We start from the raw sequence: 26,673 nt of genomic DNA on the forward strand, positions 1-26,673 counted from the left end.
AAATTCGCTGGAAACTCAGCAGTGACTCACTTAAAATAACTGGTTGTGTTGTTTGTTGGTCGTCATTAGTGGACTGCAGCTTGGCAGGTGTCTGGTGGAGGTGTCATGTCATCCCAACATCATCCTCACTGTGACCTCGTCACATGTCCACGTTTGGTCATGGACTTTCCACGTTCCACGAACGTGTTGACGTTCTGGGATGCCGTGTCAACTTCAGCCTGTTACATGCATTGTCTGTTTTCAAAATACACTTTTGTTTTCACAGGAAATGTACAGTTTGCATACAGTCTCTTTCAAAATAAAAGCACTATGTTGGTAGCCTGGAAATCCAGACTGAAATCGAGAAAGATTTTGAGTCTGGCCCTCACCGATGCACCCTTCCTGCCCAAGGGGCGGCACTAACTGAGGCATATTAAATGCCGCCGCACGCAGTTGGATAGCATGATAGCCAATCAGAGCAAAAAACAAGGTGATGTATTCATTGTACTAAGCCCCATTTGTTTGCCGACCAGTGGGGCTAAACGGCAAAAATGTCCTTCCTGGAAGCGAAGGCTTCTAGGGCAGTCTTCTGTTCCTCTCTCAAGGAGAAAGATAAGTGTAGTTGGCTTAGCGTTTCTTCCAAAACTAAACTGAATGGACGCGGTCCTTCGGCAGCTGCCATCTTGGCTGTTTACTTTTCGACTCCCACGGCTCAGCGCTGTCCTCATCATGTTACGCCTGCCCAGAGCCCGCCTCTGTCAGATAGACTGATCTGATTGGTCCGATGGTGATTCACCGGGCTCTGCTCGTCGGGGCCAGATCCCCGTGCAGAGCAAATTTGAATTTGCTAGGGGCGGGGCATCTGGATTTCCAGGTTACTACGTTGGTACAACACCACAAAGAGACGTTTCTTTTCTTCAACAACAAATGTACATGGTCACATTTAGCCAACACATGCATGTGGTTGGGTTTAAAACAAAGGAATATGGTTTGGGGCACCCACCAGCTCCCCTGGTAGAGCAGGCGTCCCATGTGCAAAGGCTGCGTTCTTGAAACAGTGGCCGCAGGTTTAATTCCAACCCACAGCCCGTTGCTGCATGTCATTCCACTTCTCCGGTTGAATACTGACGCTTGGTCAGTGACTATCAGCGTCAGACACCAAGGAAAGAGCCGTCCTTTTACATTGGCATGATACGTAGCCGGTCACGTCATCAGGGGAACTGTGGCAGGACAACAACGTAAGTTCAGAGGGCGAAAGTCCAAGCAGGGCAGGAGGGATGGTGGATGGGTCCAATAACCATCGACTATCACCCTGGGAGGCTGGTGTTCACTTCCTGTATGATTGTAAAGCTTTTGTTGTACCGACGTAGTGCTTTTATTTTGAAAGAGACTGTATGCAAACTGTACATTTCCTGTGAAAACAGAAGTGTATTTTGAAAACAGACAATGCATGTAACAGGCTGAAGTTGACACGGCGTCCCAGAACGTCAACAACCAACACACCCAGGGTACCTTGGACGTCATATGTGGACGTGGAAAGTCCATGACCAAACGTGGACATGTGACAAGGTCACAGTGAGGATGAGTTGCTCATCCTCAGCTCTACTTTCTCGTTCAAATATGGTCACTTCTGGCTCCAAAAAGCCAAGACGGTGACGGCTGAAATGCTGAACTCGAGGCTTTAAAGCTGCTTCAAAATGGCAGCCCTCACACCAATGGGTGACGTCACAGTAGCTAGATCCTCTATTTTCTACAATCTATGGCTGCAATTAATCGACTTATTGACTCGGACTTAAAATACATTTTGAACAAAAATTGCCAGATTCATATTTTCTAACACAAAGTAGAGACGAGACAGTTTCTCAGCTCGTATTCGGTCTGCCTGAGCTGCTCCTCAGCAGTTGTTTTCCAGACTTGAATCTGAGCTTGCAAGATGCAGACTGGCTTTAGGGAGGTTCATTTTTTGCCTCACAACCGGGCATCTGAGAGTTTGTCCTGCGGGGTTTTGAAAAATTCATTCTCACTATGGGTCAAGCAATTTCCTAAACTCTTTCCAAAAAACTCTCCCTCGGCTCAAGTTAAAAAAAAAAAAAAAAGAAGAAGAAAAAATGAGATATTCCACATGGCAACAAGACAACACACCCTCTGTTTTGTTGCCATGCAGTGCACCAAAAAGCTTCCAAACTATAATGTGTTTTAATTTGGCCTTACTGAGCAGCTACTTCCCAGCTATCCAGCAAGCCATGTTTAATGGACATCAAAGCCCATCTTCAGTGGGCTAATGCAACCCAACGACATCTTTAATGACATAATGCAAACCAATGCCGTCTTTGATTAAATAATGCAAATGTAATGTTTCGTTCGGTAATAGAATAATGTAATATAAATTCGTTACTTAATGAGATTATGGTAGCTGCAGTAATCACTTGTCTGACGAGCTAATGCTGACTAAAGGAGGAGATCCCTGCGGTAATGGCCGGGGATGGCGGCCGTTCTGGGACCGTGAGGGATGAAACAAGGTTGTCTGTGTTTCCCCTCTGCTTCTGTCACTGTCTCTGTGTTTGTCTCCGTCTGTCCTCCGTCACACTCTGCGGCTGACTCACTCCACGTTTGTCTCTTTCTGGTCTCTCCCCTAATGGAGCTCAGGAAGCTTCTCCAAATGTGATTTTTTTTTCTTCTTTTTTTAAGACACAAAAAGTTGGAAATTTCCAACTTATGCAAACTGTGACACACACACACACTCACACACACACAGAGCAGCCAGACCTCCGCTGAAGGTCGTGCCACAGATTGAATGTTCCCTACTTTTAAAGATAAATCAATCTTCCATTAATGGGGATGGTGTGTGGGTGTGTGTGTGTTTGTGTGTGTTTGTGTGTGTGTGTGTGTGTGTGTGTGTGTGTGTAGAAGCCTAAAAGTACAATCCTGCATTGCTACATCTGTGACTGTCTGTGTGGGCTTTAGATTCGCTGCCGTATTAAACACATTAAAAGCTTCGGATGTACGTGGGCTCACAGAAATGTTTGTTTGTGTGTGTATTCGTGTGTGTGTGTGTGTGTGTGTTCGCTCAGACACTCAGATTGCTGATCAATAGTTGTGATTGAAGGGCCCATTAGCCATCGGAAGCAATAGAGACAGCATCACTCTGCATGACAGGCTCTATGGGAACACACACACTCACACACACACACACTCTCCATACGACAGGTAACAAATTAAAAGCTCCAGTATGATGAATATGCATCCTCCATAAATACATTTTACAGCCTATACCGGCTCCGACTGTAACTCACCACTCCCTCCCACACAGTGGGACTTTATACACACACACACACACACACACACACACAGACTTTTGTTTTCGTTTTGTTCTTTACGACCGACTTAAAGGAGTCTGAAGTCATGATTTACACTCACATGAGAGCGAGGGAAGTGAGGAATGGATTAAACCATCTATTCATCTGCTCGACTGTAGAAGTTTGCATGTGGAGCTACCAGCTCACTGCCGACGGTACAGTGTACGCACAGTAACAACCAGCACCACCTACAGAAGTGTTTCACTGCTGGAGAGATTTCATGAAACTGGGCGGTCCGTGCAGCAAAGAGACACAACAGAGTAAAGGGCTGAAGTGTCACTTTGGCTCAAGAAAACCTACAACTTCCAGAATGCACAGCACTGAACCGTGTCAATAAATGCTCCTGCTGGTAGGTGACGCACATCAAGTTTGTTTTCATCTCAATCCCTCTTGACTTCACCGTTGTTTACTTTCCTCACTTTAGTTCCTCTCGTTGTGTGCTGAGCTGGACCGCCAGTTAGAGTGGTTTTATTCACAGAGGGAATCCACCGACACCGATTCAACACGCACCTTTTCAGCTCTAAAAGCCGACAAGAGCTGAAAAGGTCTAACGGTGCTGAGACACATTGCAAAGACGCCCATCATTGACCGATGGCTCGATAATGTCTCACTCCGAAGTCCAAATCCAAGGCTTGGTCAGTTACTTCTGTTGTCAGACGCCGACAAAATGAGTTGTCCTTTCTTGTCAACATGAAACACAGCCACTCACTGTTAACAAATTTGTTTCGACCTCATGCCCTTTTGACTTTAGCTTTTTGTTTACTTTCCTCACTTTTGTTTCTCTCGTTGTGCACTGAGCTGAACCACCAATCAGAGTGATTTTATTCACCGAGGGGCTTCACTGTCCCCGGTGCCAATTCAAGCTGAATCAAGGAGCCAACAAGGGCTGACATGGTCCAACAGTGTGGGGACCGATCACAAAGACTCGGGCAACAGACGCTCACTGACGGCCCAACATTGCCTGATGGCTGACTGTCCAATTTGGTCTCACACCAAAGTCGTCCAAAACTGGCGCTTGGTCAGTGACTTGCGGTGCTTGACACCAACGAAAAAAAAAGCTGCTGTTTCATGTAGGCATGATATGCAGCCGATTATTAAACAATAACATTGACCAGCGGAAATGCGGCAGGAAAACAACTAAAGTTAAGGCGGCAGAAGTCCGAGCAGGGTGGGAGGGATGGTGAATAATAGACAGGCCCCCCTTCCCTTCTCAGCTTGTTACACCCTGCTCTCGCATTGAGGCTCACCCAGGGCACCAAATGTGCTCGGGCCACCACTGACATTCAGTAGCATCATGAAAATATTCCTGTGGACAGCGTGCAGAGTGGACAACACCGACAGAGACTGCTGACTTAAAAATGTTTTGGTTTCTAAAGAGATGTTCTGGTGACGTGGCAGTTACAGTTACAGAGGCAGGTTAAATCCAGATTAAGCAGTCAGCACCTTAAATCCTCAGAGTTCAATGTTTTCAGGTTCATAAAAGAACATTTAGCAGCGACCTCTCAGTAGTTTTCCTTTTTTATTTAATCAGTAAGATTCTGCTCAGGTTGTTTTATTACCTTTATCCTCGGCACCTTTTTGCAGCAGGAAGCAGAAACTTGTGGATGCTCGAGGACATTAAAACAAATCTGCTTCTTTAAAAAAAGATTCTGGTTCTAAACAAGCAGCCATACATCATGTTAATGGTACAATGATTCTCAAGATCAACACAAAGACACTAAACACGATGAGTGAGATTTCCTTTTTTAACTTCTCTGGCTCTGTGTCTGCAGGAGGAAGGAGACTCCAGCCTCTACTGCGAGCTGTGCGACAAGCAGTACGTGAGACACCAACAGTACGACAACCACATCAACTCCTACGACCACCACCACAAACAGGTGAGTCACAGCACCTTAACAAGGCACCCAGAGGTCTGCTTCACCCTGCCGCACAACACCTTAAAGCCTTCTGACCAAGGTCGTGGATTTATTACATCCCAGGGCTGCGACGAGCACTCTGCTCAGGTTTCTGTTACACACACACTGCGGCCCACAGAATCATTCAAACACACAATAATATCGGCTCTTATGACCAGCAGGACTGCAAACATCCACTGACTGAGTTTATGTCACGTTAGGTTTTAAATTCAGTCTGATGTCATTCATACAAACGTCTATAAATCTGTCCTCATGACTGCAGAACCTGCCTGAGACTGATTATGTTTTTACATTTTCCTCAGTGTCACAGTGATCCAGTGATACTTGTCTGCACACCCATGGGTACACTGCAAACAGGAAGTGCTAATGGCAGATTCGGTGCAGTTATAATGGTCCCAGTTTGTACTAATGTCAACAAATATCAGTAAAAGAAACAGGACTTGAGTTGTAGCCCACAGCAACGTTACACCGCTGTTCACATCTTGTTACAACCTGTATCACCTGCTCGATGGTGATGTTGGACTTTGATATAATTTTTAAGAATTGTGACTTCTCAGCTGTTTATTTGATGGACGAGTAAAAGAAAGAAAAAACACTCTGAAAAACAAACAGAAGAACTACTTCCTGTTTGGTTTTATTTCCACTAAGTTACTGAACTGATGTCAGCAATTTATCATCATTTCATATCATAATATAAACAGAAATCATGACAAATTATATTGTGACAGAGAGTTTTTATTTGCCTAACTTTACTTAAGGAAGAAGCAATCTGTGTTTTCAAATGTCTCGCTTGATATATTTTAGTTATGTTTGCAAAAATAAGAACAGTCCGCTGTAATCTACTTGAATGTATGCATCTTATTAAAGGTCCAGTGTGAAGGATTCATAGTGACAGCAGTGGAATATAATGTAATCAGTGTGTTTTCTTTAGTGTATAATCACCTGAAAATAAGAATTATTGTGTTTTCGTTACCTTAGAATAAGACGTTTATATCTGCATAGGGAGCAGGTCCTCGTCTACGGAAATCACCATGTTGCACTGCTGTGTTTCTACAGTAGCCCAGAGTGGACAAACTAAACTGGCTCTAGATGGGGATATTTCTCGTTTTTCCATCAGCCACCATAGTTAGCTGTTTTGGAGAGGAAGAGACCTCTGTGGATAATTCAGCTCTCGGTAAAACAACCCAGTCTCACTCCGAAGTCACTGAAATCTGGCGCTTGGTCAGTGACTGCCAGCGTCAGACACCAAACAATAAAGCTGTCCTTTCACGTCGGCCTGATACGGTTGAAGTTATTTCTTTGTCTGTGCACTCGCTTTTATTGTGAAGATTTCTGCTGAGTCGCTTTTTTCTTTAACCCTACCCACTTGGGCTGAACATAACGGTGTCACGGCTTCTCCGTTCTTCCCTCGAAGCCAGCCTATCTACTTGCACTCGTAATGCTTTCCTGGGCAGTCTAGGCCCGCCTCCTCTTACCAGAGTCATATCAGGACAAGCTGGAATTCCCCTAACTTTCCACCAATGTTTCTGAGCCCATCCTCATGCTGTTTTTAAAAAATCATGCACAGTGAATCCTAGGTACTTCTCCACCACAATGCTTAAGTGCTCAATGAGTGTATGTGTGTGTCATAGGAATACATGAAATAATAAACCAGTGTGTGATTCGTCAGTGCGCAGAGTACATTGCTTCAACACGTATCTTTAAAGGTCAACTTAAAGGTACAGTACAAACACTACAGTAAATCAGTACATTACACTACAAAAGGTTGGCAGGAGGGGTGGTGGATGGGTCAAACAACCGCCAACTTTCACCCATGAAACTGGTGTTCACCTCCTCTGTGACTGCAGAGCCAAACACTGTTCTTTTTTCCTAAACCCACCCACGTGCATGTGTTGGAAAAAAAAAAAGTCCATCCACAGTGTTGTACCAACGTGCCATCCTCCCCTCCTCCTGCCTCCCTTTCTCATTCACTCAGTTAAATATGACTGGAGCGAAGCAGGAAGTCAGGTGGCGCAGTATAAAGACTGACAGAGTCCACAGTAGGCCCGTTTCCACTGAAGAAGTTCCTGGTACTATTTGGGGGGCAGGAACTTTACAGGAACGTCCTCTCGCTCGGCCCTCTCAACCACCGTGTCTCCACTGAGAGGGCGGAGTAGAAGGAAGGTTCCTGTAAAGTTACCGGGCTCTGGATGTGACGTAATTGTTGCGCGACAAATGCAAGCTATTTTGTCACTTTCTGTTGACGTCACATCCCACCTTGAGTATATCCAATCAGCACCAAGTAACCCCCAAGCCCCAGCCAGGAGTTTCTTGGGGCCGTTCTGAGTACCTACACCAAGGCAGGGACTTGTTTAGCCCCTGTAAAACTCTGTCCTTCAAGGGTGGTTCCTGCAGTGGAAACGGGCTAATAGGGAGGCAGTCTAGTGGTGAGTGGTTCAAACAAACACAGGACTTTGACCCAGGTGACCGCCATTTGTGTAAAACCAAATTTCAGCGTTGAGATATTTTAAGTTATGTACTTAACGTCATGCCCCTACTTTACTGTAAGAACGAATGTGACGACCCCAACCATGATTCTTTTTCTAAACCTAATCTCACCAGTAGGGGCGAAGTTGTCGAAACCAGCGCTTGGTCAGTTGGACACAGATGAAAAAAGCCGCCCTTTCACGTCAGCATGATACGCAGCCGGTCGTCATTATTGTTTAATGGCGCCTGGGAGCATGAGAGGGAAACATAGCAGGACAGCAATTAAAGTTAAGGCGATGGAAGTCCGAGTAGGGCAGGTGGGAGGGGGGTGGAGGGGTCCAACAAACACCAACTTTCACCTGTGAGGCCAGTGTTCACTTGTCATTGGATTATAAAGTCAAACCCTGTCCTTGTTTCCTAAACCTGACCACATGCATTTGTAGTTGAAGGAAATTAAATGTCCATTAGCAGTGTAGTGCTTTTATTTTGAAAGAGACTGTATCAAACTGTACATTTCCTGTGAAAACAGAAGTGTATTTTGAAAACAGACAATGCATGTAACAGGCTGAAGTTGACACGGCGTCCCAGAACGTCAACAACCAACACACCCAGGGTACCTTGGACGTCATATGTGGACGTGGAAAGTCCATGACCAAACGTGGACATGTGACGAGGTCACAGTGAGGACGAGTTGACTATCAGCCACCAGCCCCTCCACAATGAGCTGAACAGCATCATAAAAACATAGATTTTTCACATGACACAACTTCATCCAGTGAGGAGGAGACCTCTGCTGATAATTCGGCTCCTGGTAGAAACCTCCTGAACACTGAAGGAATTCTAACCGGGAAAATCTGCAATCCTCACTGATAGACGCTAATAAATCCCACACACTGTCCCTTTAAATCTGATTTTATTAATCCTGAAAGCTGATTGTTATGACGATTTTTCTTCTTTGTTCTTGAGAGAACTTTTTCCAGAACAGGCAGATTTAATTGAATCCTAAAAATAAGCAAATCTATGAACCTCATTAATCTCTCCAGACAAGATGATATTACACTTCTATCAATATAAAAATATTAATCACAGTTATCTGGGGCATCTTTCTAGGTTAGGATCAATAGTGCATATACTGTACGCTGATTACAAAATAACACAGGTGATTAATAATGCATCCTGCTTGTGTAAAAAAACAGAAGGATCTGTCAGGTCTTTGTGATGTTTCCTTGCTCCCTCTCACCATGTGTCTGGTTTCAGTCTGATGTAAAAACAGTTTGTTCCTCCATAGTGGGATGTGGAGGAAGGTGACTCGGAGAACTTGCAGCTGTTTGGGTGTTTACAAAATTATAGGTGCTGGGAGGAATGTATTTGCTGCAATTATCATTTGTTCACTTGCAAGCGATGAAAGAGGCATAATATTTTTCACAGTTAGCTGTGTGTCAGAGTTATTAGGTTTACTTGGGGATGCAGAGCATTTAGGGCATATTGTTGGAGACTGCAACACTTGCAGGAAATGGATTTTCTCACAGTAATATTCTCCAGCCTGCACACACACACACACACACACACACACACACACACACACAGAGCTAAGCTACCCATCTTTTTGTCCACGGTCAGTCATGGTCCCATCTTCTTTTTGGAAATGAAGTGGTTTGCAGACGTCAGACGTCACACAGGCACTTGATGTGCTGCTGTGATGGATGCAGACTTTGAGAAACAGCCAGTTTATCGCGCATTATTCTGCTTAAAGAGGCTGTGTGTTTCTAATTGAATATATAATTCTTACACTGAGATCTCTGAGTAGCAAGGTGACTCATCATTTGTTGTGAGCACTCTGGATCTGAAAGGAAACAATGACTCTGAAGTTAAAGTGCCAACTCTCAGCTTTACTTAGAGAGTGTTTACATCGGATGAACTGTGTGGGAACTGTTGGCCTTTTTAAACAAAGTCTCGTCTCTTTGACTCTTTAATTACAAACCTATAGAGTCCTTCACCATCCAGTTATAAAATATGTACAGTACTCAACGGTGAGAGTTTGAACTGTGCCATGAGTTACACATACGGAGCAGGTTGCACCACCTGGTCTTTACTAAGCCTGGTCCTAACTGCTGATGTCAGACTACACGATATGTGTCAGCCCTGTGATAGTCTGGGAGAACATGTCAGAGCACCTGGAGGAAACCCACGCTGACACGGGGAGAACATGTCGGAGCACCTGGAGGAAACCCACGCTGACACAGGGAGAACATGTCAGAGCACCTGGAGGAAACCCACGCTGACACAGGGAGAACATGTCAGAGCACCTGGAGGAAACCCACGCTGACACAGGGAGAACATGTCAGAGCACCTGGAGGAAACCCACGCTGACACAGGGAGAACATGTCAGAGCACCTGGAGGAAACCCACACTGACACAGGTAGAACATGTGGGAGCACCTGGAGGAAACCCACGCTGACACAGGGAGAACATGTCAGAGCACCTGGAGGAAACCCACGCTGACACAGGGAGAACATGTCAGAGCACCTGGAGGAAACCCACGCTGACAAAGGGAGAACATGTCAGAGCACCTGGAGGAAACCCACGCTGACACGGGGAGAACATGTCAGAGCACCTGGAGGAAACCCAGGCTGACACAGGGAGAACATGTCAGAGCACCTGGAGGAAACCCACGCTGACACAGGGAGAACATGTCAGAGCACCTGGAGGAAACCCACACTGACACAGGGAGAACATGTGGGAGCACCTGGAGGAAACCCACACTGACACGGGGAGAACATGTCAGAGCACCTGGTGGAAACCCACGCTGACACGGGGAGAACATGTCAGAGCACCTGGAGGAAACCCACGCTGACACGGGGAGAACATGTCAGAGCACCTGGAAGAAACCCACGCTGACACGGGGAGAACATGTCAGAGCACCTGGAGGAAACCCACGCTGACACAGGGAGAACATGTCAGAGCACCTGGAGGAAACCCACGCTGACACAGGGAGAACATGTCAGAGCACCTGGAGGAAACCCACGCTGACACAGGGAGAACATGTCAGAGCACCTGGAGGAAACCCACGCTGACACAGGGAGAACATGTCAGAGCACCTGGAGGAAACCCACACTGACACAGGGAGAACATGTGGGAGCACCTGGAGGAAACCCACGCTGACACAGGGAGAACATGTCAGAGCACCTGGAGGAAACCCACGCTGACACAGGGAGAACATGTCAGAGCACCTGGAGGAAACCCACGCTGACACAGGGAGAACATGTCAGAGCACCTGGAGGAAACCCACGCTGACACGGGGAGAACATGTCAGAGCACCTGGAGGAAACCCACGCTGACACAGGGAGAACATGTCAGAGCACCTGGAGGAAACCCACGCTGACACAGGGAGAACATGTCAGAGCACCTGGAGGAAACCCACACTGACACAGGGAGAACATGTGGGAGCACCTGGAGGAAACCCACGCTGACACAGGGAGAACATGTCGGAGCACCTGGAGGAAACCCACGCTGACACAGGGAGAACATGTCAGAGCACCTGGAGGAAACCCACGCTGACACGGGGAGAACATGTCAGAGCACCTGGAGGAAACCCACGCTGACACAGGGAGAACATGTCAGAGCACCTGGAGGAAACCCACGCTGACACAGGGAGAACATGTCAGAGCACCTGGAGGAAACCCACACTGACACAGGGAGAACATGTGGGAGCACCTGGAGGAAACCCACACTGACACGGGGAGAACATGTCAGAGCACCTGGAGGAAACCCACGCTGACACGGGGAGAACATGTCAGAGCACCTGGAGGAAACCCACGCTGACACGGGGAGAACATGTCAGAGCACCTGGAAGAAACCCACGCTGACACGGGGAGAACATGTCAGAGCACCTGGAGGAAACCCACGCTGACACGGGGAGAACATGTCAGAGCACCTGGAGGAAACCCACGCTGACACGGGGAGAACATGTCAGAGCACCTGGAGGAAACCCACGCTGACACGGGGAGAACATGTCAGAGCACCTGGAGGAAACCCACGCTGACACAGGGAGAACATGTCAGAGCACCTGGAGGAAACCCACACTGACACAGGGAGAACATGTGGGAGCACCTGGAGGAAACCCACGCTGACACAGGGAGAACATGTCAGAGCACCTGGAGGAAACCCACGCTGACACAGGGAGAACATGTCAGAGCACCTGGAGGAAACCCACGCTGACAAAGGGAGAACATGTCAGAGCACCTGGAGGAAACCCACGCTGACACGGGGAGAACATGTCAGAGCACCTGGAGGAAACCCACGCTGACACGGGGAGAACATGTCAGAGCACCTGGAAGAAACCCACGCTGACACGGGGAGAACATGTCAGAGCACCTGGAGGAAACCCACGCTGACACGGGGAGAACATGTCAGAGCACCTGGAGGAAACCACGCTGACACAGGGAGAACATGTCAGAGCACCTGGAGGAAACCCACGCTGACACAGGGAGAACATGTCAGAGCACCTGGAGGAAACCCACACTGACACAGGGAGAACATGTGGGAGCACCTGGAGGAAACCCACGCTGACACAGGGAGAACATGTCAGAGCACCTGGAGGAAACCCACGCTGACACAGGGAGAACATGTCAGAGCACCTGGAGGAAACCCACACTGACACAGGGAGAACATGTGGGAGCACCTGGAGGAAACCCACGCTGACACAGGGAGAACATGTCAGAGCACCTGGAGGAAACCCACGCTGACACAGGGAGAACATGTCAGAGCACCTGGAGGAAACCCACGCTGACAAAGGGAGAACATGTCAGAGCACCTGGAGGAAACCCACGCTGACACGGGGAGAACATGTCAGAGCACCTGGAGGAAACCCACGCTGACACAGGGAGAACATGTCAGAGCACCTGGAGGAAACCCACGCTGACACAGGGAGAACATGTCAGAGCACCTGGAGGAAACCCACACTGACACAGGGAGAACATGTGGGAGCACCTGGAGGAAACCCACGCTGACACAGGGAGAACATGTCAGAGCTCCTGGAGGAAACCCATGCTGACACAGGGAGAACATGTCAGAGCACCTGGAGGAAACCCACGCTGACACGGGGAGAACATGTCGGAGCACCTGGAGGAAACCCACACTGACACAGGGAGAACATGTCAGAGCACCTGGAGGAAACCCACGCTGACACGGAGAGAACATGTCAGAGCACCTGGAGGAAACCCACGCTGACACGGAGAGAACATGTCAGAGCACCTGGAGGAAACCCACGCTGACAAAGGGAGAACATGTCAGAGCACCTGGAGGAACCCCACGCTGACACAGGGAGAACATGTCGGAGCACCTGGAGGAACCCCACGCTGACACAGGGAGAACATGTCAGAGCACCTGGAGGAAACCCACGCTGACACGGGGAGAACATGCAGACTCCACACACAAGGGCTCCCCCACCCTGGGGTACAAACCAGTAACCCACTTGCTGTGAGGTGACAATGCTAACCACTGCACCACTGTGCCGCTTCTAACGACAATAATCCTTTAATTTCGAGCATCTGCAGATCTCAAGTCTGATCCTGAATTAATTTTTCATCATATATCTGTGTAATTATTCCAACACAAATCAGCTGCACAGTAGATTCTGCACAAATGCTACAACATTATAATTAGTAAAGCAGTTTTTATTTGCTACGTAGGAGGGAGGGTCTTTTTGTGTTCAGGAGGCCACTCTCTCATAATCTGTCCACACACTTGCTGATATTTCACATTTGAAATATGCAGAATCTGAACAAACAAAATAATAAGTCAGTGCTGCTGAAGACACAATATAGAATCTAATATTCAAGAGAATACATTTACACTGTGTGTTTGCTGTAGCTGTATGGGATGGAGAGGATGAGCTGCCAAACTATAAATATTGTTTAGTTTGAGGACTTTAAATTGAGACTGTGAGGTTTACTTTATAACCCCAGCCAGAGATTTTTAGTGATTATTCTCTGTCTTACATCTCTGTGTGCAGGGTTATGCTGCATGCATGTGTCTGATGTGTGTCTTTGAGCTCAATGTTGGGATACAGGAAAGAAATAACTTCCACATTGATACTCCATAACTACACTTTCAGACTGTCGTGTATTCATGTTATCAGCTCGGCCACTGCGTCATGTGGTAAATTAATTATTCCCAGAGGCCGTGTCGCCGTTAAACATCAGAGGAACATGTAGAATGACATTTAAAGACCTTCACAAAAGGTCATGCGTCACTACAACCTGACATTATGTTTGATATTTCCTCAGATCAATTATTAGACATGGTTTTGGTTTGTGTTTGGCTAATTGAACACATCAGCTTCCACAACCGCAATTAAATACATTTTACATTAATCTATTTATTTGTCCAATATGATGAAAACTTATATTTTTCAGCTGAATCACCATCAGCATTATGTTTGACTATTTTATTGTTGTAAACTTCTTACATGGCTGCTGGTGTTTAGACAAAAATGAACATGTAAGAAGTCTGGCTTCGTCTGTTCAGTGAAAAACAGGTTTTGTAGAAAACCACATTTCTATTCTTCAGAGTAAAGTTATTATTGTGGTTTGAGACCCAGTCACCGGAGGAAATGTTGGCATTGTTTGTTCCATCATGTTTTTTTACCGACCCTTCGCAGCATGTTTTTAATCAGCGTTTTTTTTGTCACCGCCCTGTGCCTGCTTTTTCAAATGTGGGTGTTTTAAGCCAAATTATGATCTTTTCCGAGCCATAACCAAATGTTTTCTGTGCCTACACATAACCATGTGTTAATCACAGCGACTACAAGATACGGTACGAATGTAGCATACCTGTGGTTTACAGAAACGTACAAACAAAACTAAACGTTAAACAGTTTTCTTGCATTTGGGTTGTCGAACTGCAGAGTGTGGGGGGTTTTTTTCAGAAAAATTAGACTTCAGAGCAATAAGCGCTTGTTTTTGGGATAACAGGCTCTGAGAAATGGGCTTTTGGTCCAACAGGACATTTTTCAGATTAATGGGGCTTCCGAATTTGAGCAATTCATCCTCACTGCGACCTCGTCACATGTCCACGTTTGGTCATGGACTTTCCACGTCCACATATGACGTCCAAGGTACCCTGGGTGTGTTGGTTGTTGACGTTCTGGGACGCCGTGTCAACTTCAGCCTGTTACATGCATTGTCTGTTTTCAAAATACACTTCTGTTTTCACAGGAAATGTACAGTTTGCATACAGTCTCTTTCAAAATAAAAGCACTACCGCTGTACAACACCTCAAACAGACGTGGTTGGGTGTAGGAAAACAAAGAACAGGGTTTAGCTTCACAGTCTTACAGGAAGTGAACACCAGCCTCCCGGGTGAAAGGCAGTGGTTGTTGGACCCATCCACCACCCCTCCCACCCAAAACTTGTGCATCCGTCGTCTCACGTGACCAGCCTCCCTTACTTTGGAATGGGAGTCTGGGGACATTCGTCGTTCTTTTGTAATAGAAATGGGCGGGAATATCCAGACCATGTGATGGCATTGCCATAGGTACGGCACGTGTGTTACATGTAACGAAGAAGTACCAGAAATACAGAAAGCAGCTTAACGGTGCATAGTACTGTGATGCAGATTCATAATGTAGTCATTCATGGCTCAGGCTACTACACCGAAGAAACGTGTGGATATTTGGTCAGGTTTGTTCAGAGTCGACAATTCAGGGAACGGCAATTCCGGTGTAGGCGGGTGTAAGGCAAAGCTAATCAGCCGTTGGTTGATGAAGTACAGAAGTACACGGATTTCTAGTTCATTTATACCATCAGTGAGTAGTTGGTGCTTTGTGTGCATATTCCAATGATAATGTGTGTGTGCACTGCACTGATGCCAAAAAACAATTTCCAAAAGAGTTTGAAGAGTTTCACAGAAGATGTAAAATGTTTTAGTCTGTTTGGTTTTTCTGTTAGTGTGAAGAGTTTGGCAAAAACAGCCTGTAGTTTAACAGATAGTGTCTTAACGATCATGAAGACAGTGGTGCTCGTAGTTGAAAGAGTGACGTTAGTTTTATTGATTCGAGTTTGATTTTGACAGGAAGGATTAAGAGGTGATTTTCTTTTTAAAATATGTTGATCACACAGCGTTTAATGTTTGTGCATGTGTGCGAGTGTGTCTGTCCGCCTCTGCAATTCTTTATCTACTCCGTGTGTGTGTGTGTGTGTGTGTGTGTGACGTCTTTGTGTGTGCTTACTAAGTCAGCCAGTGTCAGCTTTAGTACAGTCCAGACCAGCTTAATTCACTTACTGAGCTCTGTCTGCAAGCCAGAGATACTGATACTGTGTGTGTGTGTGTGTGTGTGTGTGTGTCACGAATAATAATAATAATAATATAGTGGTGGGTTCATATCATAGACAGACAGATGACGACAGACAGACAGACAGCAAGGCGAGCAGAGAAACCGACAAATAGATAAACAGACCAAAATAGACGGAGAGATAAAACACAGAGAGACAGACAGACGGACAGACAGACAGCTACAAACACAGAGAGACAAAGAGAGACAGGCAGGGAGACACATGAAGAGAAGCTTTCAGTGGAGCTTGAGAGTTTCTTAGAAGGTGTTGGTACACTGTGAGGGGTGGACAGGGAAAATAACAAGACATCCTCACAACACACTGAAAGCCAACACAACACAAACCTGAAACATCAGCAGAGTTAAATCAACACTGAGCGACCGTCACAGCCAAAACTTGACTTCTTAAAATGTTTCATACAATACATGTAAGTTTCTGGATGAACTGATGAGAGACAGATGATGAGGTTTGTGATAAATCAGGCTGTTTTCATTCACTCTTTGTTCTCAAACGTATGAAAAGTAACGCACTATAATCAGTATAACCCCGTAACCCTGAGCCAGGAGGCTGTGATCACATGACCTACGTAACGCAGGCCGTCCTGCCTTCCTCCTTCCTCCCTTTCTCATTTATTCAGTTATATATGACATGAGCGAAACAGGAAGTCAGGTGGTGTAGTATGAAGACAGAGTCCACATAGGGAGGCGGTCAAGGTCTTGAGAGGTTCAAACAAACACAGGACTTTGACCCAGGTGATCGCTGTTTGTGTTTTGTGTCAAACCAAATTTCAGTGTTGAGATATTTTAAGTTATGCACATAACCTCATGTCCCCACTTTACTGTAATGTCGGGTTCAGACTACACAATATCAGTCCGATTACAGCCTGACACAGTGTCGTACGGTGTCGGCTCAGATCGTGACCGACAACGAGTGTCGTACACAATAATCCTTCATTTTTTCTCGTGTAGTGTGTCATAGTAGACAACAGCTGATGCTATGTTCCAACAGAAAGTCTAGCATGTTTGATTTTCTTCTCCCCTCGCAGCTGTGACTTTGACCAATAGGAACACAGAGTGATCTGCTGCCATGGAAACTGTAGGACAACAGCAGCCCAGCCTTTTAGATATTTCCTGTAGGGACGTTAGCACACAGAGTAAAAAGGAAACAGCAGAGGCACTTTATCAACCTGCTGAGTACTGCCATTAGCATCAAGCTAGCAAAGAATGTTCTTTCTTCATAATGGAGGATATAAAGGAATCAAACTCACAGATAGTGTCTGGGCCTTTTGTCCCGTTAAATTTAATGTATCACGCCGTCATTTCAAACTCAACACTTCCTGCATCTGTTTCAAATTAAAAGCCCATTATAACTTCAGCTGAGAATCCCATTGTCATCTTCTAAAGAGGCTTTTATTGTGAAACATTTGCAGGAACTGGTTGTGGAGGATTCAGTGACTTGCATAATTTGCGTACGGTACTTCAAATGCAGCTCCGCCCATCTGGTGACACTTTACGCTACTAGAACAGTTCAGCTGCGACATGAACAGACACAGTGACTGAAATAATAATAATAATAATTATAATAATAAAAATAGGACAAGAATAATCTGATGACATCACACACATCGTGAAAGACGACCAGGATGATTGGTCGTGGACCAACGTGTAGTCTGTCATGTCTGCCGGCCAAGTCACGACACGATTTTATGACTCCACAATCACCTAATGTGACATAGCGACTGTCGGAACGTGTAGTGTGAGCCCGGCATAAGTACAAATGTGACGACCCTCAACCATGATTCTTTTTGTAAACCTAACCTCACTGGTCGGGGTGATGATTCCAAAGTGGTCTCACTCCAAAGCCGTCAAAACCAGCGCTTGGTCAGTAATTCCCGGCGTCAGACACAGATGGAAAAAGCCGCCCTTTCATGTCAGCATGATACACAGCTGGGTGTTTTTATTGTTTAACGGCGTCCGGCAGCATCGGGGGAAACTCAGCAGGACAACAACAAAATTAAATGACATGTACAGTTTGTATACAGTCTCCAAATGTCCAAACCAAACCAAATATCTTCCTGTGGCCTGTTTATAGTGCTGAAAGCAAAGTGTTGTGTAAAGCAGAGAGCGTGCATTAGGGCTGGCATGAACACACAGGCTACAAGTGTTGATAGTTTCAGAGACGGCGCTTTAAGAATCTCTGTTGGTGTTCTAAGCATTCAGAAAAATAACTGTAATAATCATAATCCATGTGCTTTTTTTTCTGCAGCGCCTGAAGGAGCTGAAACAGAGGGAGTTCTACAGAGCGCTGGCCTGCAGGAGGCAGAGGAGACGCAGGGAGGAGAAGAGAGAGGAGAGGGCGCTGAGGAGGCTCCATAAGCATGGCGAGAGGAGGACGGGGGAGTGGTGAGTGACATGTGACGTGTGCACTGTGTCGATGTTAAAGTAAGAATTAAAAAAGTAATTAACTTAAAGTAGTTTCTGTCCATTCCTGTTGATAAGATGTTGAATATGATAAACATACTCTACAGAAGTGACAGAATTTAAAGGGACAGTCCGCACGACAGGTGTAGTTTGGTCGACAGAAAATAGTTCCCACATTATTTTTTTTAATCATATCCTGAATTGCGAAGCACTTTATAAATCTGTTAATGAATCACTGATCATCCTCCTGATGGTAAATAATAATGATGTTTATGATTTTACTGCCACAATGATTCGCAGACACGTGATGAATTAGTGGTACGGCCGTGACTAATGACCGCCGCTCTGCTGGAGAACTTAGCAATAACACACAATCAGTTGAAACTGCATCTCACCCTTCAACCCAACCACCTGTGTGTGTTGAAGGGAAAAAAAGTCAATTCGGCATGCCAGAAGGTCAACAACCAACGCACCTACAATACCTTGCACGTCTTACCTCATTAAGAGTCCGTGACTGTGTTGAGCGAGCACAGCTATCAAAATGCAAATAAATGTTTAAGCATGTTTATACATTTAAGGGGTGGACATGCTGTCCAGCTACGACTGCTGGCCTCCTGGTGGCCCTCCCGATCAAAACTAATTCGAGGCTAATATAACTGTCTTTAAGAGGCTGTTGTACACTAATTGTTTAAGCTAGCCTGAAGATAGTGGTGTCTTGTGAAACTGGACCAAAGCTTATATTGGTGCTGTACTCCACCCCCATTTTGTAGTAAAAACGCCTAAAATGACATACCCAAATTAAAATGACTGTAGCTTCTGAACCGCTCTGACTACATGCATGCATGAAGTCTTGCCAGAAAGAAAACTCCCTGAAGTTTCGTGTGAAAGTGTCAGAAACACTCTAGGTGATACAGAGACAGAGTAATGGGCCTCTGAAGTCAGTAAAAAAAATTGTAGCTTTTGCCTAAAATAAAATAAAAAATGTGTTTCAGGATGAATAACTGTCTGTGGCTTCATCTGAGCAGGTAAATGACACTGTGGGGCTGTAGACACACTATCAATGAACACTTGTTTCAAATTTGAAGAAGACTGCTCAAAGTATGACCATTCTACAGTGTTTTTACCATGAAAAGATCCAGGCGGAGCTCCAAATGACAAGTCGGTCACTCTGCTTCAAAACAGTACTATCAGTGATCAAACAACACTCAGCCAGCTTCAAACATTGTACCTTATTGAAATCAGGTGTGATTATGATAGCTGATGTTGTTTATGACACAGAAACACCATAAAATATCACCAAATAAAGCCATATGAAACGTGAAAGTTATGATCCCACTTTCTAGACGGTATATCTCAGCCAAAAATAGTGGTAGGAGTGAGACTCTTACCTTTTATAAACCAGCTAAGTCCCCGCTAACAGCTCCACATAAGATCACGAGTAATCCTTTAACTTTTCCCGTCAAAAAAACAGCATGACATGACTTGTCACCACTCATCACGATTTTGGACTTTGTGTGTTTAGGCTGCTCTGGTGCGAAATACATAATAAATAACAGAAAAATTATTTTTGAAAAGTCGAGAGCTTCCTGAATCCGGCAATACCAAACATCACATGGTTTGATGACATAGTGCGCCTGGGAGATACCATTTAACAGAGGAGGGAGGGGGGCGAGGACGTCGGCGTTCTGGCGGAGTTAGAGAGGTTAAGCTAGAAGACAAACTAGACAACCTAAAGCTTCTATTGGTCCCAACCGTGCTGGCATAGCTTGTCAGGAAGGGTCTAAATAACACCCCAAAGTTAGGCTACAACACCTGAGCAGGGGTCCCTTGAACCCTCACCTCAAGATATATGAATGAAAATGGGTGCTTTGGATACGAGTTTCCCCTAAACTGTAGATGGCTTGTTTCAAATAAATTTTTTGCTCCTTACAATCAATGTAGTCCTTCAAATTAAAGATGTGTGTGTCTGTCAGAGGAAACTGATCTGAGTTCAGACTGTTTACTTACAGCACAGCTACACTCACAGATAACTGAGCCTCCTACCTGCCTGTCAAACACCATCAACCCACAAACCTTCCCGAGACTTGATTTGGGTGCAGTCAACAGATAAGAAGTCCGGTGGCCGGTGGCTGCTTGCTCCGCTGCCGTTCAGCAGCTAACAATGGAGCTAAGTGCTAACAGCCACCGCTGCAACTAACAAACCCAGCTAGAAGATAATAACAAGCACAGCCGTTCACAGCTTTCAAGGTCCGATAGTCCGCCGCTAACATTTTCGTCTCGTCAATGAAAATGAAACATAGATGTCATCTTAGTTCTACTCATCAGGATCTATTTTTAGCCGTCTTGTTTTCGTCATGAATTTTTGTCATAGTTTATGTCAACGAAATTAACACCAGACCGAGATTTATAAAACAGAACCAGGCGTCTGTGCAGCTTAATGCATATGTATATTTTCTGTCGTTGTGCGTACACAGTTTTAATCTACACAGAGTTTCATGCATCATCGGGGCCCCAGGACCCTGAAACTGAGGCAGCTAAATGGAACCCAGCCACATTTTTCTCTTTACAGCTGTGCCAAAATGTCAGAACACCTTTTGTTCGGAGGGTTTATGAATTTTAAGTCGTTTGTGTCGCTGTCGTTTAAATGCAGTGAATTATAGTCTGTTCCTGCTGTGTTTATGTTTAACAGCTGTGTGTTAATGTTTCTGACGAACCTCCATCTCTCTGCACGTGTGTGTGCGTTCATGTGTGTGTGTTCATGTGTCGGTGGGAAGCTCCAACATCTGGGAGTTTTTTTTAAGTGTGCTGCCAAACAGAGGCGCCCTCACATGCTGTTTGTCTTAAAAGCAAAAACCTGTAAGACAAACGATAAACAAACACGGAGGTCTGCGAACAGATGATGTGGATTTGGCTGCTTCTCTCTGGAAACTCGATATGAGGAGAGTTCATCTGGCTCGACACCAGAACTGAGAATTTGTTTTCTCAAAATATATACGATAGCACATGAATGCAAAATTTGAAGCTCGGAGCTGCGAGTCAAAACCTGAGGACGCCCACGCAAAGAGAGAACGTAGTTCTCCGCCAGAAAATAGTCCCTGCAGACACCATCAAACTGCCACGGCGTGTAAATCCTGCGCATCAGAGTTGGAATTTAAATGTTGACCGTTGAGGCCTGCGCGTATTTAAAACTCCTCATGTAGTGACATGTTTTTATCACATGAGTAAAAATAAACACAGGAGGAGAAGAGAGATCGCTCGCTCCCTGGTTACAACCAGCGTTGGCACAGCAACCAATAAAATTCATCTCGCTGTGCTTAATGGGGATAATCAGCTCTAAAGTGTTTCTGACCAATCACGTCGTGCGGCTGAACCCACTCGCCGCACACACACACACACACACACACACACACAGACAGTCGTGTATCAGTATCGGCTGTCACTGCCATTTTCAGATCTGCAACAATGCAGTTTGGCTCCTGGCACAAAGGAGGAGACGAGAGGCATGAGCTAATTGATTTTCAGCTGGATTTCAGCTCCTCTCGCCCTCCTCATCGCCTGTCTCCTCCTCTCCTCTCCTCGTCTTACTTTCCTCTCCTCTACTTTTCTTTTGTCATCTCTCACTCCACTGTTCATCCTCTCCTCTTTGTGCTTTTCTTTCCTTTCTCCCCTTTTCATTTGTTTCCTTTCACCTCCTCTTTTCCCCTCCTTTATTCCATCCCTCTCATCCTCTCCTTTTCCTCGTCTCCTTTACTTTAAATTCACTCCTGTACTCCCCTCCTTTTGTCGTCTCCTTTCCCCTTTTCCTCCCTTCTTACCTTTCATTCCTCCATTCTCTCCTCCTTTTTTATCTTCTCCTGTTCATCCTCTGCTCTCCTTCCTTACCTTTTATGATTTTCTGTCATTCACCTTCCTCCTCCCCTCTTTCCTCATTCCATCCTTCATTTATTCCTTCCTCCCCTTTCTCCCTTTTTCATTTGTTTCCTTCATGTCCTCTTATCTCATCCTTCGTTCCATTTCACTCTTCCTTTTCCTCTCCTCTTTTTTCCTTTACTTTTAATCCTCTCCTCTATTCCCCTTTTCGTTTGTCTCTCACTCCACTATTCATCCTTTCCTCTCATTTACTCTTCTCCTCTCCTCCTTCCTTTCCTTTACTCTCCTCCTCCTTTTTTTGTTTCCTTTCATCCTCTTATCTCCTCCTTTTCTCCCCTTCTTCATTCCATTCCTCTCATCCTGTCTTCTCCTCTTCATTTGTCTCCTTTCCTCTTTAATCCTTTTCTCCTTTACTCTCCTCTCATTTTCATCACTTGTCTCCTTCTTTCCTCCTCTAATCTTCATCTTTTTCCTCCTCCCTTCCTTTTCATTTGCTTCCTTTCATCTTCTCATCTCCTCCTCTTCTGCCCTCCTTCATTCCATTCCTCTCATCCTTTCCTCTCTTCTTTTCCCTCCATCTGTCTCCTTTCTTCTTTTTTCCTTCTTTTAATTTCTTTTGTCATCTCCTATTCCCTTCCTCCTTTCCTCTTTATTCCTTTCCTTGTCCATTTGTTCCTGCTCGTCCTCTCCTTCCTTTTTTCTCATCCTTTTCTCCTTGACCTTCCTTACATCCTCACTTGTTTCCTTATGTCCTCCTCTCCTCATCATCCTTGTCCTCCTCCTCCTCCTGTCTTTTCTGGGTTCCTTTCGTCCTCACTTTCCCGTTGCCCTCCTCTCCTCTTCTCCTTTTTATTTCTTTCTGTTGCTTACCTCCCCTCCTCCCTTTTTCATTTGTTGCTGTTCATCCCCTCATCTCCTTCCTTTCCATCCTTTTTCTTTTTTACTCTCCTCTCATTTTCATCACTTGTCTCCTTTTCTCCTCTTCTCATTATCATCTTTTGCCTTGTTCCTTCCTTTTTATTTGTGTCCTTTCATCCTCACTTCTTTTTTGTCTTCCTCCCCTCTTTCCTTACATCTGGTCCTCATGTTTTAACTCTCTCCTCTCCTGTCCTGTCCTGTCCTCTCCTCAGCGCTCCAGGTTCTGGTCCCATGTTCCGGTCCACCACAGTAGCGGTCGAGCCAGCGAACCAGACGGGACCAGACTTTGTGCAGGACTGGAGCGACGTCCACACGAGCGGCTCCACGCTGGGAACAAGTAAGAACTCTGATCTGCATGAAAGGCACGAGCTCGTCTGCTTTAATACTTGATGAGTGTGTGTTTGGTTTTGGTGATGAAGATATCACTCTTCATACTCAGGAATTAAGCAGAGTGCTGCAGTGCTGCTGAAACATCGACAGCACAAAGCTCTGATCTTTGCAGCCTGTAAGATATAAACCGCACAGGGATCGGAGGGGACGGTGAGGGGAGGACGTGACACACAACAAGTGAACATGCGCCAGGCAATTATACGCTCAGTGAGGAAGTGCTCCAGGGGCTCGGTCACACCAGTACACCCTCAGACTGGAAACCATTTCAGCAGAGTTCAATGTTGGTGAACTTTGTCGCACAGATTCCTGCTGCTGACCACGTGCAAACCGTCCTGACAGCGGTGACCTTTGAGTTAATATAGAGTTGGAGAATAAAGGAAGCGTATCGTATTAGTCGAGTCACACCACCCAAAATTATATAAGCCGCTCTGCTGAAGTGTGAAGTGCTGCACAAAGACATGCAGCTGGTCTGCAGTCAGTCAGAGACAGGAGAGGATGGGACGAATACCAGAGGTGTGGACACACGTCACCTGGACTCGGTTCAGACTCAAGTCACAAATCAAGTCAATTTAGTTCCTGTTTTTGCTGAATCAACATTTAAATGTTCATGTCCAAAAACTACGTTCCATAAAAATAAGAATGACTGTATGAGAAATGTGCAGGTCGAACATTAAAGAGTGAACAACTTCCAACAAAACGCCAGCTTTTAAAAAGCAGTGATGTTTTTTGTAAATGTAATGTAGCATTACTTGATTGTCACTTTTGGTGAAGAGCATTATGACTTGTTTGGGACTGGAAACTCAAAGTTTAGGACTTGGGCCTCATCAGTCTTGACTTGGGACGAAGGTTGCCAACAAGGGCCAACAAAGTCAAACCCTGTGGGGACACACAGCAAAGACTCGGACGACTGACGATCAGTGACAGCCCAACATTGACCGACAGCTGACCAACCTGGTCTCCCTCTGAAGGTGTCGAAAAATGCCACTTGGTCAAAAAAGGCCGTCCTTTCATGTCGGCATGATAAACGGTGTTAGAAATCTCAGATAGTTAAGGTCAGGTTAGACGCAAAGCCAGTCGCCATTATTGTTTAACAGCGCCTGGTGGCATCATGGGGGAAATGTGGCGGGACAACAGTGAAAGTAAAGGCAGCGGAGGTCCGAGTGGAGCAGGTGGGAGGGGAGGTGGATGGATCCAACAACCACCAACTTTCACTTCCTGTAAGATTGTAAAGCCAAACCCTGTTCTGTTATCCTAAACCCAACCATGTGAGTTTGTTGTTGAAGGAAAAAACATAAATTGGCGGTGTTGTACTGTCGTAGTGCTTTTATTTTGAAAGAGACTGTATGCAAACTGTACATTTCCTGTGAAAACAGAAGTGTATTTTGAAAACACACAATGCATGTAACAGGCTGAAGTTGACACGGCGTCCCAGAACGTCAACAACCAACACACCCAGGGTACCTTGGACGTCATATGTGGACGTGGAAAGTCCATGACCAAACGTGGACATGTGACGAGGCATACAGTCTCTTTCAAAATAAAAGCACAGCATCGGTACAACACTGTGAATAGACATTTTTCAGTCCCTGCAGGATCTCGCGACAAAAAAACATGAATTTGCGTCCAATTTTGTCAAAAATCACATAAAAATTGTGCCATTTTTTTGTGATTTTTTTTTTGCGGGAAATTGCGGCTAATGACAAAAGGAGAAAAAAAATTGATTTTTGTTTTCAGTTACTACCTCCCAAAAAATAAGTCATGTAATCACTTGCTATAATAATCATACTGAATATTACAAAATTAGCTGCAAATGTTTTTTATAGTTCTCTTCTTTAGTTTAATTTAATTAGTTTCAAAACATTCCAATAATGTTGCTGAGTGAATACTGCAGCTCTCAAACCACACAATGTGACTGTAAAACAACATGTCAGCTACACCTTCTGTAAACATAACATTTTAATACATTCAACACGTAGTGTCTGGATTTAAACAGTGCAAGAGCGTTTCTCCATACTGCAGTGCCATTAGCGCATTTGATGACGCGTCTGATGACGTTTCAAATGATGTCGCATGCACAACAACTTCTGGAAAAACACAGAAAAAATCACGGGACTTTTGAAAAATTGCAAGCCCCCGCAAATATTGCAGACTTTCGTTGAATTTGCGTTAATTATTGCGATTGCTGTTTTTTTTTTGACGACTTCGAAATGAGACCAGGTTGAAAAGCCACAATGCATGTAGCAGGTGTTAATTAACACGGCGTCCTAAACATCAACAACAGACACAGGAGGATATTTGTGTCATATGTAAACATGAATGTCCACTGAGCAGCTGTGATATTTGACAAGGTGGGATGAGAGCGCGTAGTCACTGCTGTACAACACCAAGCTTCAGACATGCAAACGTTCAACAGCACCACAAACTTCAGCCTTTAAAACGATCATGAAGTCGAATCGAGGCTTTTTAAAACACTCTGAACAAAGGCTGAACATTAAGAATAAGGCTGGAGTAATATTTTACCGTTAAATGTGTCACTCAGTGTGAATTTGTTCTGAATCAGGAGGTGATATCGGCTCCCTCAGTCCATCTCAAGTGGATTTTAGGGTGCAAGATTCATTTTTTAAAAGTGAGGAAAGCATGAACTTTAAATGTGGCAGCAGCATCCCTGTGGTTTCAAAGAGACAATCAATTGTCACCCTGTCTTTCCTGAAAATACGTCAGGTGCATATCCACTGAAGTTTGCTCTTCTCATTTGAAAGTTGAAACCGACGGAAAAGTTCGACAACTGCATTTAAAGTCAACCCTCTCCGAGTGCTAAATGTATTTTCACATTCAGTGCTGGAAGAGTAATAACTCATTTGAAGGCTTCCCTTCGAAAACGCGAATGTTTAACAAAAGGTGTGAGTGGAAGGCACATTATGGATTACTTCTAACGTTATGACTCATCTTAAAAACCTTCACTCAAGAAATAATTTGCGTGAATCATCTGCCAAGCTGATGTATAGACAGGTGAATGTGTGCCAGC

At 45.2% G+C, this 26,673-nt stretch overlaps 1 protein-coding gene across 1 annotated transcript in view; it reads left to right on the forward strand.

Moving 5' to 3' along the window:
* Window positions 1-26,673, forward strand: part of LOC144458377 (uncharacterized) — a 107,674-nt gene that overhangs the window by 76,274 nt on the left and 4,727 nt on the right. The window contains exons 2-4 of the mRNA XM_078160790.1: window positions 5,108-5,212; window positions 18,316-18,452; window positions 23,471-23,595. Coding sequence (XP_078016916.1) covers window positions 5,108-5,212; window positions 18,316-18,452; window positions 23,471-23,595 — 367 coding nt within the window. The remainder of the gene's footprint in view (window positions 1-5,107; window positions 5,213-18,315; window positions 18,453-23,470; window positions 23,596-26,673) is intronic.

This window comes from Epinephelus lanceolatus, chromosome 17 (genome assembly GCF_041903045.1).
Source record: "Epinephelus lanceolatus isolate andai-2023 chromosome 17, ASM4190304v1, whole genome shotgun sequence".
Classification (NCBI taxonomy): Eukaryota; Metazoa; Chordata; class Actinopteri; order Perciformes; family Serranidae; genus Epinephelus; species Epinephelus lanceolatus.